This window comes from Cygnus atratus, chromosome 1 (genome assembly GCF_013377495.2).
Source record: "Cygnus atratus isolate AKBS03 ecotype Queensland, Australia chromosome 1, CAtr_DNAZoo_HiC_assembly, whole genome shotgun sequence".
NCBI lineage: Eukaryota > Metazoa > Chordata > Aves > Anseriformes > Anatidae > Cygnus > Cygnus atratus.
Window position 1 is genome coordinate 129,522,461 of NC_066362.1, and position 15,582 is coordinate 129,538,042.

Here is a 15,582-nt window from a genome sequence, read left to right on the forward strand (position 1 = left end):
TAGCAGTAGAAAAAATAAGACTAAAGAAACAAAATATCATATACATGCCTCATGACTCAGAATTATATACTGTGTCAGTTGTTTTGTTTTGTTTTTAATTTAAGAACTTCAAAGCAAACATATGGTTCCTTGTCTCCAAAGTCATGCTGCATTATTCTGGTTGGATGAGAGGGAACAGATAAAAAAGCTTCTCTTTGTATGGGGTACCTCTCATAACAGAGGCAGTATACAATACTGTTCAAAATGCAAACACAACTTGTGAGGTATATAAAAATCTATTTCAGCTTCATAGAAGCAGCAACATCATGAAGCATGCTTTGTAGAAGAAGAACAACATGTAGCATTGTATATGACCTTCGGCAACTTACATTTCAAATGCCTCGATTCTTTGCTTCAGTTCTGCCTCTCTTGTCCTCATGACTTCGATATCTTTCAGCAGACTCTGTCTCTGAGCATACACTTCCTTTGCTTCTATCTGAATCACAAAATATTATCTTTAGTTTTACTTCACACTGTATACAGTATCTATCATTTAACACATTCAAACTTTCAAGGACCTTCTTGAGGCCCCTGAGGAATTCCAAAAATTATTAGTCATTCATAGTCATAATTTTATGTAACATCCAGAATTATATTATTATAATTATAATAATATAACTATAATAATAACAATAATACTTATTATAATACTATAATAATATAACTATTATAATTTTTTAATTCCTCTTTTCCTTTTACTCTGAATAAAAATGTTTTAGATAGAAACACTACTGGCTGCCAGCAAACACTTTCCATTTCAGAAATTACACTGACTAAAACTTATATAAAAGGAAAAAATGGTTAAACAAGTATTTACAGAATAAACATGTTCAAACTTCTGAATTTTTAACAATTTTGCATGTTCTTTTGCATGTTTTGCATAAACAAAAGTGAAAAAAATGCCCCAAAATTGATAAAACATGACTTGATAAACTGATAAAACAGTCAACTAGCAGTCTGTTATTGAAATTTAATTTATATAATCAAACTGTAAAATTCAATCATGAACATGCTAATAGCAAAATCCATATATCTTTTTCTTGTTATTTTAATTACTGAATTGATTTCATGTCCACAAATGAAGATTGATAGCATAAAATAGATGGTTTTTCTTGTAAGCTTCTAAGAACATAACAATGAAAGAATTTCACATAGCACTGATAAAATGTTTAATTTTCAGAAGGGAAAGAGGTCAGTAGTAGCTACATATATACATGTATACAATAATATAAAAATGTTAATGATAGTTTTGTTACCATCACAGGCTCTGAAGGGACAAAAAAAAAAAAAAAAAAGCCCAACCACACCTGAGCAGAAAGGTGATAGCAATTGTAGATGACTAAATTATTTGGATAGAAAGGCCTGCTGCAGACAGCAGGAAGATTGCCAGGCAAATAGGCAACAGAATAGCAAGCAAACTACTCTTCCAGAAACTGAAAAGTAATAGACATTGAGTGAAGCAATTTAGAACTATATACAAATTATTATATACTGCAGTAACAGTTACTATTCTGGCAAAACACCAAGAGTTAACAGCCCAAAGGAATAACTCATCAACAAAAAAGTTGAAAGAGAAACGTGATATCAGCCTAGGGCAAAGACAGTGGCTACTGAAACTCTTCAACACCTAATGACATAGAAATGTCATATCTCTAACACGTGGACTGTATATTCCATTTAGTTTAAAGTCCTTCTTAACAATTGAAAGGATTTATAGTATAACTAAAAGCTATGTTTTGGAAATAAAAGAGTAAACAGTCCTATAAACTATTTAAAAAATCTCTGTGATCTGAACTTAGCGGTTATTAAAACAGATTAAAAAGTATCTATTACAATTCAGCCCTATTTAGCAGAACTGTTCCTTTCCCAGACAGCTTTACTTAAATACTTACCCATAGTCATCCTTGTATTTGCTGAATGTGTTCTCCTATTTATGAGAACAAAAGTAAATTCCAAGTTTTCACTAACAAGCCAACGAGAGCTGAAGGTAAATCTCACAAAGATAAAAGAACAGTTTAATTGACTCATGCATCATTTTGTACTAGATTAAGAAAAAGTATCTGGAACTTTACCTCCTGTTGTTTCTGAAGCCTCTCAATAGCATTCTTTTCACGAGAAATCAAGGCTTCAGCCTTTGCTTGATGTGTTCTTTCTAACTCATACCGTAGCTCAGAGATTTCTTTCTGGGTTTGCGCTTTCTCCTCCATTTTAATCTTTGCTATTTCAACTTCTTTAAAATGTTCTAGCTTTTACATAAAAGAGGAAGAGAGGGTTAAATAGTGTTTTTTTCAAAAGAGCAAAGACTATCCCTCCTCAGACAATTCTAAATTTCTCTCGGATATTTCCTGTTAGGATATTTCCTGATAGGAAGTATGATGAAAATAAAATACTGTGATAAAAGTATCTCAGTAGCACACACTATTTGCATGTCTCACATCATTCCCATCCATTTATCTAGCATCCCAAAACAGGTCTTACAAACAATATTAAGTTTAGAAAACAGCAAAACAGAGACCTATGAAGAAAAATACATTGCAGGAGTGCTGCTCTGCTTGCAGGTAGGGAATGGCCACACTCTTTGATTCCTCCTCTGCCACAGTCTCTATTTTTGCCTCTTTCTCAGAGAACGGCTTTTGACTGGTGCTACTAGGAACAGCAGAGGCAGACCTATCCAGAATCCCTGAGGAAAAACAAAACTTCATCTGGACACAAAAGAAAATGCGGAATGTGTAACTCCGCATTAGCACAGAAAGAGAAGTCCTGACTCACACTTCTTAGCACAGCTGAGAAAAGTAAATGCATACAAAAAGGAAAGTATGCATTTTGCAAGTGCACAGAAGAATTGTAGGAACCATGTGTCCCTAAAAAGTGTGAGGTGCAATATACGCAAGAACTACTGGGATTATAAAGAATTATAGTAAGATTTAATAAAATAATAAAATTATTATTTTAATAACATTATAATAGAATTTTGGAAGAAGATGGAGAGCATACAAGAATAAAAGAACGTGCGAAACAATGAGCAAATTAGAAACGAATGACAGGAAAAGTTTGAGACTACAGAAAACAAGGATATTAGAGAGGGGAAAAAAAGCACACTGGGAATGTCTGATCAAGGAATTCAGTCCTATAGGCACAGATTTGTGAAAAAGTAGAAAAAAATGGTGAGTCAGTACAGCCTCACTTGTCCATACACAAACTGGGCTAGAAATACCCTACAGTAACTCACTTCACATTGCTAAGGATTTACATTCCACGTAAAGTTAATTGAATTTAGAAGTGATTTATATCTGTTTAAGCCTCCAGTTTTCTGCTTTGCTTAAACTGAGACAAACTTAACACACAAATTAGCATTTCTTACATAACAAAAATACAGCACCTACCAGGGATTGAAGACCAAATGAAAAACGGAGATAAAATGCACTGGCTTTAGTTTAAACTCTCCAACTCTCTATTCTTCTATCTTAATAATTATGGCTAACCTGTTTTCTTCAAACAGTTTATATGCAGATGAGTGCCTTTAAAAAAGTGTCCCTAAACATTCTAATTGATTATCAGTGAAAAAAAATTTCTATTGAAATACACAATTCATCTTGACAAAAAATAATGGAAAAAAAATATTTAAATAAACTGCAGTACATTCTATCTGCTCCATTTTCCAGGCATAAGTATTAATCAACAGACTTTGTGGCAAAAAATAAAAATAAAAATAAAAATAAAAGTATTCTTAAAGTAAAGGACAGGTCTCCAAAAGAGCTTTGACTTTAATTATAGGAAGAAAAAAAATGTGGAATAATTCATAATATTGTGCCTGTTACGATTTCAACATTTCTGTGCAATGTTTTGAAATAGTATGTAAATTCTAATCAGTATTAAAAAAATAAATTGACCTGTCAAAGTATACAGCAGCAATTCATGCCCCTTGGTTGTAATGCATTATGCTCAAATTCAAGCTTCAAGATCTTAACTGGGAATGAAAATAAATAGTATAACTATGAAAAGTAAACATTTTCCCATAAAATAAAACAATCAAAAAGCAGAATTTACCAAATTAAGACAATCAAAATAAGAAAAAGTTGTGTTTCCAAATTAACACCAGAATAAAGAGCTGAACTGTATACATTAATCAAAAGGTAAATGACAACATACACGTGAAATATCATCAAATTAACAAATGGTATTTGATTAACTTAGCCTTTTGTGTTAGATATAATTCATGATAAGACATTTTTCTTCAAGTTACCTTAAATATTAAAAGTTTGTAAGGTGTAAAGTCAAAATTCATAAATTTCTCCCTCAAATTCAATCACCAGAGCAATACCTCTTGAGCCATTTCTGCTTGAAGCTGCTTCTCTATTTCTTTCCTATATTCATGAAGTTTTGCTTCTAAAGATTCATACTTATAATGCTGGGGATAGGAGCCTGCAAACTGCTCATCAATCAGCTGAAGCTTCTCAGCTATAAAAAGAGCAACATATCCATCATAATTTAAAAATAAATCAGTCATCACAATTATCCTACCAAAGACTGTGCGATTCTGTGTCTCTATGAAGTACCTCAGTGTACATAAGTATCACCTAAGACCTATGTGGTACAAAAGCTGTGGCAGCACAGAAATGGCATGTATCAGCTCTATGCCACAAAACATATCTGTAAGAGGAGGCACTTAGCTGTTCAGGCATGATTTGCGGCATATATAGTCGTTCATCCTCTTTGCATCCTCTAGAATTTTCTTTTGCGTGCAACTTCTACATTTTTGTATTACTAATAGCGTGCATATTATAATTCAAAAACTCCCACTCTATGCACAACAAACAGAAACACCATCATACACAAAAGCAATGCATGCAGTTATAATTAAGTTTTCCAGAACACATTTCAGCACTTAACATTTACAGTCCATCTAAGAAGTTATAGCTGTTAGCTAAACACCTAAGAAAACATCTGTGTAATGAAAAAGAAAAATAAAATAGCAGGACTTCTGTCTTATTTTAAGCAACAATAGGAAAAAATGTAGAGCGATATAGGTGTAACATTTATTTATTATTACTTTGGTTGCATTTGAATAAGCAATGAATTAATACCATTCATACAATTTATTCATCCATATCATTCACCAATATGAAAATATTTGGGGAGACTTTATTGCAAAGATTGTACTTACCAAGAGAGTCTCTGTAAGGAGGTGTTGAGGTTGTCTGAGTTTCTGTGTCACGACTTTCCTTACTTAGATGATGCTCTGTAAGTCCCATCAAAATCTGCATGAGAAAACCTTTCAAGATCCAATAGATTAGTTACTTCTCATTTCACACCAAAATTCAGTTTTCTCACCTGTAACTAATGAAGTAATTTTCACTACACACAGAAAACCTACCCAATTTACTGAAAGAACCCAGTGAATATTAAATAAAAATCAATACTAGCTAACTATTGATTTTTATTATAAGCACTCCATCTTATTCTGCAAAAGCTGTGCTTTTACAACTTTTCCTTTCTTCTCTTTCTCTTTATTTCTTTGACTTCCATGGTCATTTGAGAGAGCAGGTTATTATTACTGTAATTATAATGACATTAGGGAACAGTGGTTTCTGAAAACCAAGTTACTTCAGGCTATTTAATATAGATAGGTTTCATCGTGCAGACATAAGAATTATTTCTTATATTAAGAAAACGGAAAGCCTACTAAATCTTCAGCTAGTGTTTGTAGTACATGTAATCTAATACAGTCAGTTATAAACACAAATCAAAATTTGAGCTTGTCAACACTTCCACAAAACATTACCTCTAGTATTTGGTGTACTACAGGTTTCAAAATATTAAATCCATACTACTCCACATCAACACATACTCAAGGAATCTGAATATCTACTTCTCACATCTTAATAAAAATGAAGGTGACATAATTATCAGTGTGCATCATGTATAAATATCTTGTACCTTTATTTTCTTTCTGAGTTCCCAAAGCCTGTAAGAAATAAAAGACAGCCTGTTAGCCAGGCTCTTCCACCACAACTGTAATTTTAGCTTATCTTCAGAATCAAAATAGCTTACCAGTGATTTGTAAAAATTGGATTTCGGATTGACTCTCATTAATTGAAGAAGATCTTGCACAGACAACAGCTTTTAGGGAAAAAATAAACAAACAAACAAAAACATAAAGTTGAAAAGGTTAACTACTTTAAAAAATACTTCAAATATGTAATAGCAACCATTTTACAGTTGTAGAATGTTTTAGATTTGAGAAAAGATCAAAATAAATAATCACCTTGCAAAACCATTTTCAAACACTTAACTGTTCTGGAGCTCCATTTGCTTATCTGTTACCTAAGAGACACGGCAGTCAATGTGTAGTTTCATGACCACCTGAAGCTGTGAAAAGAGAGGGCTTTGTTTCCTCCCAAACCTGGATGCATGCTCTCGCTACGTTCCTTGCCTCTATTTTGTTTTATCATATAAATCAGATGAGCTCGCTAATTGAAATGACAACTAGCTACTCACCAGCTCAAAAAATTCATTTTTGGTTAGAAAAAATTCATCACATTATCACATACTCATAGAGGAGAAACAAATACAGGGCAAGGACCGCGCTTTTCATGCAGAACTTGTATTTAGGAACAGTTTAAACCGATCATGAACCACACTTTCAGAGAACTGAATGGCCAAAAAGGGGCTAGCTTTAATCAGGATCAGCTCCCCAAGTGGCCTGTCACGTGGCTCTGCAAATTGTCACACCAAACAGAATCACACAATCACACCACAGCTTTGGGTGAAGCGAGCTGAGGTTAAGAGGCTGGCACTATGTCTTTCCTGTACGGTGTCCTATTGTAAGTCTTCATGTAAATAGACCTGAATATTGAAGTCTTTTATGGAGAGGATTTGAAGCTGTACTTGCATCTGTATTTCACTGTCACTAAAGTGGATTTTTTCAATTCTGTTGGAATATAACAAGCCCCCAGAAAACAAAACTCCTAGAAATCTTAAGAGATTGCTGAACTTACCTTCTTCTTCTCTAATCCACTTTCTGGAAAGAAGACAGAAAGCGAATACTCATAGCCACATCTCTGCAGATGATCTACCACCAAACTGTTGGAAGCCGTGATCAAAAGTGAACTGTCATCACTTGTAACAGTCTGTGGCTGAAGTTCTCCACTTAAAATTGGGTGCATCAGTTCATGGATTAGCTGTTTTCGGAGCTGTGTCTGACACAGAAAAGAAACAATAGAGTTAGTAACAGACAACCTGGGACTGTAATGAGAACTTTACTTCTTCAAAAACCATGGAGATCTCATTCTACTTTTACATGTTATATTACAACCCACACACCAGAATTGGGCAGCCTAATGTTGGCAGAATTTAGAAGAGTGCCTTTCTTCAGAATACTCTTAATTGCACTAAAGTGATCTTTGACTTTCCCTCAAGACATATTGGGATGTAGGACTGAGAAGTATTGTACTCAGTCAAAAGTTTCACATAAACTCCACTCCAGTACTCCTAGCTTCAATGTTAGATCACTGTTTTTTTTTTCCTTCTATCACTCTTAAACAAAGCCCATCTGATGTGGCTTCAGCTTCACATATACTTGGAAAACTCCCTAGTCCTCTTCTGAGTCCTATATCAAAAAGCTGTTGATTCCACCCCAACAGCAGATGGGAAAATAATGGGAAATTCAATGTCTTTAGAATTAATTATTTTGTAGGGAAGCAAAAGGGTACTAATCAAAAAAAAACCCTACAGGCACTAATAATAAATTAAATTGTATTTATTATAATTTGTTTTTGTTATATTAGTTACAATAGAGAAAAAAGGCAACCTAAGATCAGAAAGTCTCCCTAATGTAAGAGGAAGAAATAATCATTTTCACTATGCAATTATAGAAGTTGCTTAGGGCAGTACTACCAAATCATGAGAGAAATAGTGTTTTAAGCTTTCAACAGCACTATGCAACAGTGACAAAGTTTCTAAAGCTGATTAAAAAGATAGTATGTTACCGAATGGGATGAAATACTAAATGCTTACCAAAACTTACCAAAGCTAGATCATATCGAACTACCCTGATATTTAAGCACGGCTTTCTGCGGAAATGAAGCTGGATAATAGAGAGAAATGAAGAAAACTTGACAAAATCATTTCCCTTAATTTCTGAACTTGTCCAGTTTCAACAAACTTTGACACAGATGAGGTCCCAAAAACAACTGAGCCCAGCAACCTCTTGCACATCTTGTGAAAAAACGCAGGGGAAAAACACAGGGCTATATCCCTGTCCCTACTAAGGGAAAGAAAGGCAAAAATCACTTGTTATACTATCATTATTCTTTTTGACAAGAAACACTTGGCCATTCAGCACATCTGTAGCTTCAGATACAGCCTGCCTCTTACCAGCAGAGGTAGTCAGAAAAGACCATGGGAAAGTTGAGAGTATTCTTGTTGGAAGTGTGTTTGCAGGAATCTGTAAGATACCCAACTATACTAGTTCTTCAGCTCAGAGAAGCTACAAAATCTAAGATGGATAATCTTCTAGACAAGGAAAACTAAAGCAGGTAAATGGACTTAGATAGCATGTCACTATTAGTTAAGTCAAACAAGATGGGAAATGGTCCAATCATTGCAAGCTTATTATAGAAACCACTGAGGGAGAAAACAAGTTGTCTTGAACAGGAAATTCTTAGCCTTGAGATTATCCGTCATATTCTTGAAATATACAACTTGATTTTTTTTTTAAAACTGTAATGAATTTGACACAAAAAGAAGGAGCTAAAAACATAAATGATGACATAAAGCTGGGAATAAAAAGTACACCAAGATCATTATGTCATAAAAAAATACATTCAGATGTTTAAACACCAGCAAAACTGAAACTGCATGAAATACAAAATTTCAACATTTAAGGCTTTATACAAATTTCTGGTATGGGACTGCTTGGAGACAGCAAGAAGTGGATGTGTCATTCAAACAATGACTAGCAGTACAGTTGTAACATGCCTCAAGAAAAGATACATGCAGCCTTCCAAAGAAAGAGGAAAGAATTCATGAAGAGCTACTTAAGGATACTTTCAGTACAAGAAAAAGAGGCAGACCAACTGCAAATAGGCCACAAATCAGAACTGTGTCACTCTTGAACACAACCGTCCTCCGAGACACTCTCCTGAGCAAGTCCATACTGGAAGACATTTTCCTGAACAAGTAGACAAGAGGAAAATAGCTCGACTAGTTTTAAATAGCTTGGGACTACAGAACTGGAAGAAAGAGAGTAATTCATGCAGTGTGCTTGCTTACAGCAGTAAATATACAAATTCTGTGATGTAAGGAGTCCTTTCCGATCCTGTTTTCCCATTTACTCTCCTCCCTGCCTGACACTCTCTCCAGCACGGTACTTTTAAAGACCCGCTCTGGGCCACTAACCTTCCTGACAGAGCCTGAGACTACCGAAAGGCACTTGTGTTCAGGAAGCACGCGTTTCTGGCAAAAAGAAAACACAAACTGTTACGAATTATGCCATAGCACCAGCACCGTGTGTGGGGCGAAAGGCGAGGCCGTTTGCACCGCGCGGATCTCGCTGGTTGCAGCGGGATCAGGCGCACCTTGAGCGTGTCCAGCACCCCTCGCTTCTTAAAAGCCTGGTACAGCCTTTTGCGGAGCTCATCCTGCGACAGCGCCTCCCTGCCGGCCGCAGCCATCTCGAAACGAAAAGAAACCCCCCAAAAATAAAGAACTCAACAACCCCCCAAAAAGGGCCGTTACTGGCGGCAGGCACTCCGCCTCCCCGGCATGGCGTCACGGCGGCGCCGGATGCGAGCCGAGCCCTTCCGGGCGGCTGTTGGGAGCCGTTGGGAGCCGTTGGGGCCGGTAAGGCCGGTAAGGAGGTGAGGGGACCCGGGGTGGGTTGGGGTCGAGGTCGAGGTCGAGGTCGGGGTCGTCTTCGTGAGGTGGCTGCGGCCCACAGGGGCGTTGGGCGCGGCCCCCGCTGTGGGGCCTGCGTCAGGTCCCTGCCTTCCCCCCCCGAGGTGCCCCGCTGTGGAGAATGTCCGGCAGCTTCTACTTCGTGATAGTCGGCCACCACGACAACCCCGTCTTCGAGATGGAGTTCCTGCCTCCCGGGAAAGCAGAGTCCAAGGTGCGTGTTTCCCCCATCGCGTTGTTCTCCCACCCTTTAATAATTTGAGCGACCCGCTGCCGAAGGTGGTGCTGGCGTCCAGGGCTTGCTTCTGGTACAGAAACGTTGTGATAGGGAGCAGAACTCTGCAGCACTTAAATCTCCTAAAAAATCTTTGCCAGACTGTAGTAGTTCTGCATAAAACGCTGTTTCCTTAAATATTTGATGCTGTGTTGTGGGGGATATATATGCCAGTCATGGTTCAGTCATTGCTCGTAGCGTGTGCTGCTTTTGTAACACCAGGTCATTATACACTGCTCTTTAGTGTCGCTATTTTAAGGTATCTGTTTACTGTTTTAAGGTATATGTTTACAATGATAAGGAGAAAGAAGGAACTAGTGTGAAAGCTCTATCAGTTCTTTATTTTTTGTGGAATAAATCCATATTTTTAAAATCACCTTCAGTACTCATGCCTGCTTTAGGTGGGGAAGTTTTAAAACTTGTGGTGATAAATATGCTTGAGAATATGAGAAATGTAAGACTACTCAATATATAATGTTTCCAGCAGGGAAAAAAACAAATCTATTCTTTCTGATACTATATCAAAGAAAAAGGCAGACTTCAGAACAAAAGTGCATGCATTTGTGCACGCATACCAAGAAATGGAGGTATACACTGTCACTGGTGTCATTTGTAATTTGTATTAGCATATCACAAAAGATCATAAATAAGACTATTCAGACTAGATTTAGCAAGCGCGAGGATGTCAGAAAGTGGAAATACTTGTCTAAGGTTGTAGTACTAAACTTTCTTCTAAGAGAGAATCTAAACTTGATGTGCACTGAAGAAAAACACGGCAACATTGATGTGTTTTGGCAGCTATTGCTCCCATTTCTGAGACACGCCGTTTAAGGGTGAATTAAGGGCATGTACACGTAAGTCAGCACAAGCTTTTGCCCCTTAAACTTCACTACTTAGTCTCAGTGTCAGTGTGGAAGTGGTGAGGCTGTTAATGCACTAAGCCGAGCTTGACTTGGGCTGGGGGGAAGCAGCTTACTGAGAGGTGTGAGGTTGGTTTTAACAGCGTCCCAGTATTATAAGAAACAGTGCAAGGCTACTTATGTAAGAGCTTACAGAATTATTTAGTCCTATGTTTCTTCTTAGCAGATGTCCTTCAGGGTTCTGGGTAGTACACAACGTAAATGACTCTTTCCCATCACAGCTCTTGTAGTGTTAGGGTCAAATACTGTGGTTACTCTGTGAAGGCCGTTTATTATAGGAAGAGTTGCAATTTATATCTGCAAGCATATATTTAATACCAGTTGCAGCATGTTTTTCCCCACTAGGCTCTTAGGATAAAGAAACACCCCCAAACAATAAAGCAAAATCCAGTGTTTCTAGGCAAGTATCCTGGAGAGAAAAAAAAAGAATCAAAAAGAATCTTTAGTGATAACGTTATCTGTATATCTCTGCTTTCCCACTCTGTCCACCAGACTCTGTCTTCAGACTATTTCTGTGACGACCTCTGTATTATGCCCTTTCTCTTCCTTGAAACCAAGTATCATGACAGTATGTACTGGTTTCATTTAATTACAGGATTAATTAACATGTGGCAGAAAAGAAGAATATATAGAACTTTATGTATCTTGAGCACTAGTTTACAAGCTTGAGCAAATTTTTATATTTAACTCCCTTTATTGAATTACTTACTAATTCTCTGTCTTCTGGAAATGTACTAGGATGATCATCGCCATCTCAACCAGTTCATTGCCCATGCTGCTCTTGACCTAGTAGATGAGAACATGTGGCTTTCTAACAACATGTACCTGAAGACTGTGGACAAATTTAACGAATGGTTTGTTTCTGCTTTTGTCACGGCTGGACATATCCTTTACTCTTCTCTTTCTTTGTATTTATTGAACCTCTTGTCAGAAAGTGATAAATAGTTGAAATGATGTTGTAGCAGATTTCTCTGGCTATTCACCACTATTATTGTTAGAGTTCCCATCTTTAGGATGAAGTAAGTTGGGAGGCACAGTAGTTATTTAACATTGGAACTAACTGGAAAGATGGATTTTTCCTTTTGGAGAACCTGAAATAGCCTAAAGAAATGTGGATTTCACAGAGAGTAGAGGAAAAAGGCGTGAGAGGAATAATATGACGCAGTCTGAGCAAGCATACATGATTCTCTGCGTACATTCCTTAGTGTTAAAGAGGAGAAGCAGGGATAAACTTACTTGAAAAAACACATCTTCAAAATACAGTGTCAAGGCTTGATCGTAGGTGTAGATAGTCCTTAAGAGCGCGTATTGTGAAACATTTGTTACACATAGCAAGTAGCACTCATTTAATTTCAGGGATGTATGGGAAAGGTACTGAGAATATCATTGATATTCAGAATTGTCTAGTTTTAAAAATAATGATCTTGAATAGAGAGGTGATAGGGAAATTTAAAAATATAAATGGAAACATAATGCTTTCTAAATTTCAGTGCTTCATTTAATTCTTTAAATGCTTGCTCCTATAGAGTCTCCTCTATTTTGTGGTGGAGTCACCGTCCCTAGTGGTGTTTAAGGAAAGGTTGGACGTGGTGCTTAGGGACATGGTTTAGTGGGTGACATTGGTGGTAGGGGGATGGTTGGACCAGATGATCTTGGAGGTCTCTTCCAACCTTAATGATTCCATGTACAGCTAAGTATTTTAGATATATGCAGAATTAGATGTAAGTGCTTATTTCAGAATATGCTATATGTTGTCTCTTTTATTTGTAAAAGTTACTTGTCCTTAATTGTTTTACATATGAGATTTATAATGCTTCATGATGTAAGACAAGAAGATGGAATTAAGAACTTCTTTAATGATGTATATGAGTTGTATATAAAGGTAAGAACCCACTTCTTACAATCGCATGGCAATACTTTTAAATATGTCCTGCTGTTCATGCTCAGGCATCCCTATATAATTGTTTTCTCATGGTGGACCTCTGTAAGGGGAGAAGCACCCATGCTGTCCACAGTGGTAACGTGTGACATGAAGGCTGCATTTTCTATTAAACAGAAAAGATGTTTCTAAACTGTTATAGGTCGTGCTCCTTCCAAATTTCTTTTTTATTTTAATCCAGCCATTTGGGGCAGTGTTTTGTCAGTAATGTGATAATGACAGCAAAGGGCTGTCACAGAAGTCTGGTCAAGGTGCTTCTCTCTTCACAAGTCACCCATGTTGCCACAGCCTGGTGCTGTTTCCACTAGATGGGGCAGTTGCGAGCCTTGATGGCCGTCTCAGCCTCCTACAGCTACTCAAATGATGCCAATTCCTGAAACAAATTTCCATCAGCATCATGATGGATTTGTTCTTAGGAGCTCTTACTATGAGATGGCCTTGAAAATATATGACTACTTAGGAGATCTTTGCTTTTAAATGGCACTACTTAAGCAAAAGCTATTAGTAGTTTTCATTCCAAATAACATTTTCCAGTTCTGGACATTGTGCTTATGAGTTTTTCTTCTTTCCTCAGTTTGCAATGAATCCATTTTATGAACTCAATTCACCTATTCGATCCAGCGCTTTTGAAAGGAAAGTGCAGTTCCTTGGGAAGAAACACCTTTTAAGCTGAAAAAATAGCTTTCCTGAGTGAGTGCTTTTTCGTACTTTCCTGATTTGAGCTGTAGTTCTTCTGGTTAGTTCCCAGCATGTTTGATACTCACCTTTCTGAAGACTGACAAATTGGATGCTGAAGAAGCTTTTTTTGCTGATACAGATAAAACAGCCAGCTGCTCTGGTTAAAAATGTACCTTTAGAAGTTTTCATTCTGTCTTAGGAAAACTAAGTTTTAAGATGTCTGAGCTGAATAGGTACAAAGAGAGACATAGGTGTCAATGCATGTGCAAAAGATAAGCCTCTTTCACAGGGTGGGAGGAAATCAGATCTAAACTTTAGATATCTCTAGTCATTTAATTTAATATGAGCAAAAGGGATTTTTGGATTGTTTGGCCAAAGTGGTTGAGTTTTGCTATAAACCTTTCTACTTAGAGAGTCCTTTGCTAGAGAACTCACTGCAGACTAACCAGACTAACCTTACTGTTCACGGTATTAAATAAGGTCTATGTTAATATTGCAATGTGTAATATATTTATTATGAAGTGCTAAATAAAAAGGATCCATCAGCAAAGCTTTGTCTTTGGTATTTCAGCAATTTTAAAGTAAAAACTTGCACGTTTTAAAGCTTAAAATTGCAAATTTATCAGATGTTTCATGCAATATGTGTCTAGCTGCAGTGTTGCATCAATGAAGTTATTAAAGTAGATCAAAACAGCTCTCTCTGGCCTGACTTTAAATCTAATTCATACGTGGGGGGGAACAACACAACTAAACTTACGCATTCCAACCCATGTTATTTCCATTATCTTTGCAAGTGCTGAAATATTCTTTTTGAAAATATATTTAGACTAGGATCTTCGAACCATGAGACTGTTTGATGAGGGTTTCAGAAAGGCATTGTTTGGCCTGTCTGGCTACGATCACATTGTAAAATGTGGTTAGGTGGTCTTCTGCGAAACTTACCCTAGTTACAAAATAGTCGTTTTTTAATGGGTCATCTAGCATATATGTACCTACTATCTTGGTTGATTTCACCATCTTTTACATAGTCTGTTTCTTTATGCAGCAAATCTATATGAACTATCTTCTTGGACTTTTTTTAATGTTTAAAATGGGATTTCCAAAGGAAGTGGCATGCCGTTCTAAAAAGTACATTTTATATAGTTTGTATAATTAAGGGGACCACGTGTATAGGTACTTTAAATGTACACTCAGCCATTATTTCTTTGTAATCTATGTTTACTGCTAAAGTGTCATTGTAAAATATTCCATAAGAAAAGCAACACTATGCTATATGTAATTTCTGATACTTACCTTAAATAAAGTGTGGAATAATGCAGTATGGATGCCTGTTGACTGTACTGGAACTGATTTCAGAGAAAAGTAGATGATCGCGATAAGGCTTACCTTTACTGGTAGGGTGGTAAGTGAAGATGGGAATACTTGTCTGCAGTAGTATTTTCTAAAAACTGCATCATACAGCATTTTGAGAATCAAACTGATTCTCTTTAGGTACACATGAAATCAACAGAAACACACAAAGCATTTTTATCTGCACAGTAGGTTGCTGTTAGGCTGTTTCCTGTCTCCTCCACAGTAGCACGATGGTTGGGGAAAATGCAAGCAGTTCAGGTCCACTGAGGAAATACGTACGTTAAATAATCACGCACATGACAAGAAAGAAAACTTAGGGCAAAGGATTAGTACTAGAAGTTTCCACTCCTTTTAAAAAGGGTGGGTTTTGATCATTGTACTGTCTTGTGCCAGCACACAGTAAAAAGGAATCTATAAATCTATATAAAACTATAAATGAGAAAGGCAGTCTCATCGGTCCCTTTGGACTTGATGAAAACTGG

At 36.7% G+C, this 15,582-nt stretch overlaps 2 protein-coding genes across 7 annotated transcripts in view; one reads left to right on the plus strand and one right to left on the minus strand.

Annotated features, from left to right (window-relative positions):
- The window catches only part of OFD1 (OFD1 centriole and centriolar satellite protein), a 30,405-nt gene extending 20,599 nt beyond the window's left edge, over window positions 1-9,806 (minus strand). For 2 of the 5 annotated variants that reach the window (XM_035542062.2, XM_050709005.1), the window contains exons 1-8: window positions 9,618-9,806; window positions 7,038-7,238; window positions 6,091-6,159; window positions 5,977-6,004; window positions 5,204-5,311; window positions 4,361-4,497; window positions 2,112-2,285; window positions 369-475 (exon numbers count right to left, since the gene is read on the minus strand). In XM_035542062.2, coding sequence (XP_035397955.1) covers window positions 369-475; window positions 2,112-2,285; window positions 4,361-4,497; window positions 5,204-5,311; window positions 5,977-6,004; window positions 6,091-6,159; window positions 7,038-7,238; window positions 9,618-9,713 — 920 coding nt within the window. In that variant the 5' untranslated portion in view covers window positions 9,714-9,806. Of the gene's footprint in view, window positions 1-368; window positions 476-2,111; window positions 2,286-4,360; window positions 4,498-5,203; window positions 5,312-5,976; window positions 6,005-6,090; window positions 6,160-7,037; window positions 7,239-8,065; window positions 9,418-9,438; window positions 9,496-9,546 lie in introns of those variants that run through there. The other 3 variants (XM_035542061.2, XM_035542063.2, XM_050709007.1) reach the window with 3 other exon arrangements.
- On the plus strand, window positions 9,774-15,072 carry TRAPPC2 (trafficking protein particle complex subunit 2). 2 transcript variants are annotated; one of them, XM_050709013.1, is made up of 5 exons: window positions 9,774-9,891; window positions 10,041-10,150; window positions 11,869-12,011; window positions 12,925-13,012; window positions 13,644-15,072. In XM_050709013.1, exons 2-5 carry the CDS (start codon window positions 10,058-10,060, stop codon window positions 13,740-13,742), a joined length of 423 nt encoding a protein of 140 aa, XP_050564970.1. In that variant the 5' UTR covers window positions 9,774-9,891; window positions 10,041-10,057; the 3' UTR covers window positions 13,743-15,072. The 2 variants fall into 2 exon arrangements, with proteins under 2 accessions (XP_050564970.1, XP_050564966.1); XM_050709009.1 differs by having other exon boundaries at window positions 9,781-9,882.
- Window positions 15,073-15,582: the final 510 nt, after the last annotated feature.

Excerpts from the sequence above, each read along its gene's own strand:
- TRAPPC2 (XM_050709013.1), top strand. The coding sequence starts at position 10,058 with ATGTCCGGCAGCTTCTACTTCGTGATAGTCGGCCACCACGACAACCCC. Across the intron at positions 10,151-11,868 it reads CCGGGAAAGCAGAGTCCAAG|GATGATCATCGCCATCTCAA; the intron begins GTGCGTGTTTCC and ends GAAATGTACTAG. Across the intron at positions 12,012-12,924 it reads TCTGCTTTTGTCACGGCTGG|ACATATGAGATTTATAATGC; the intron begins ACATATCCTTTA and ends CTTAATTGTTTT.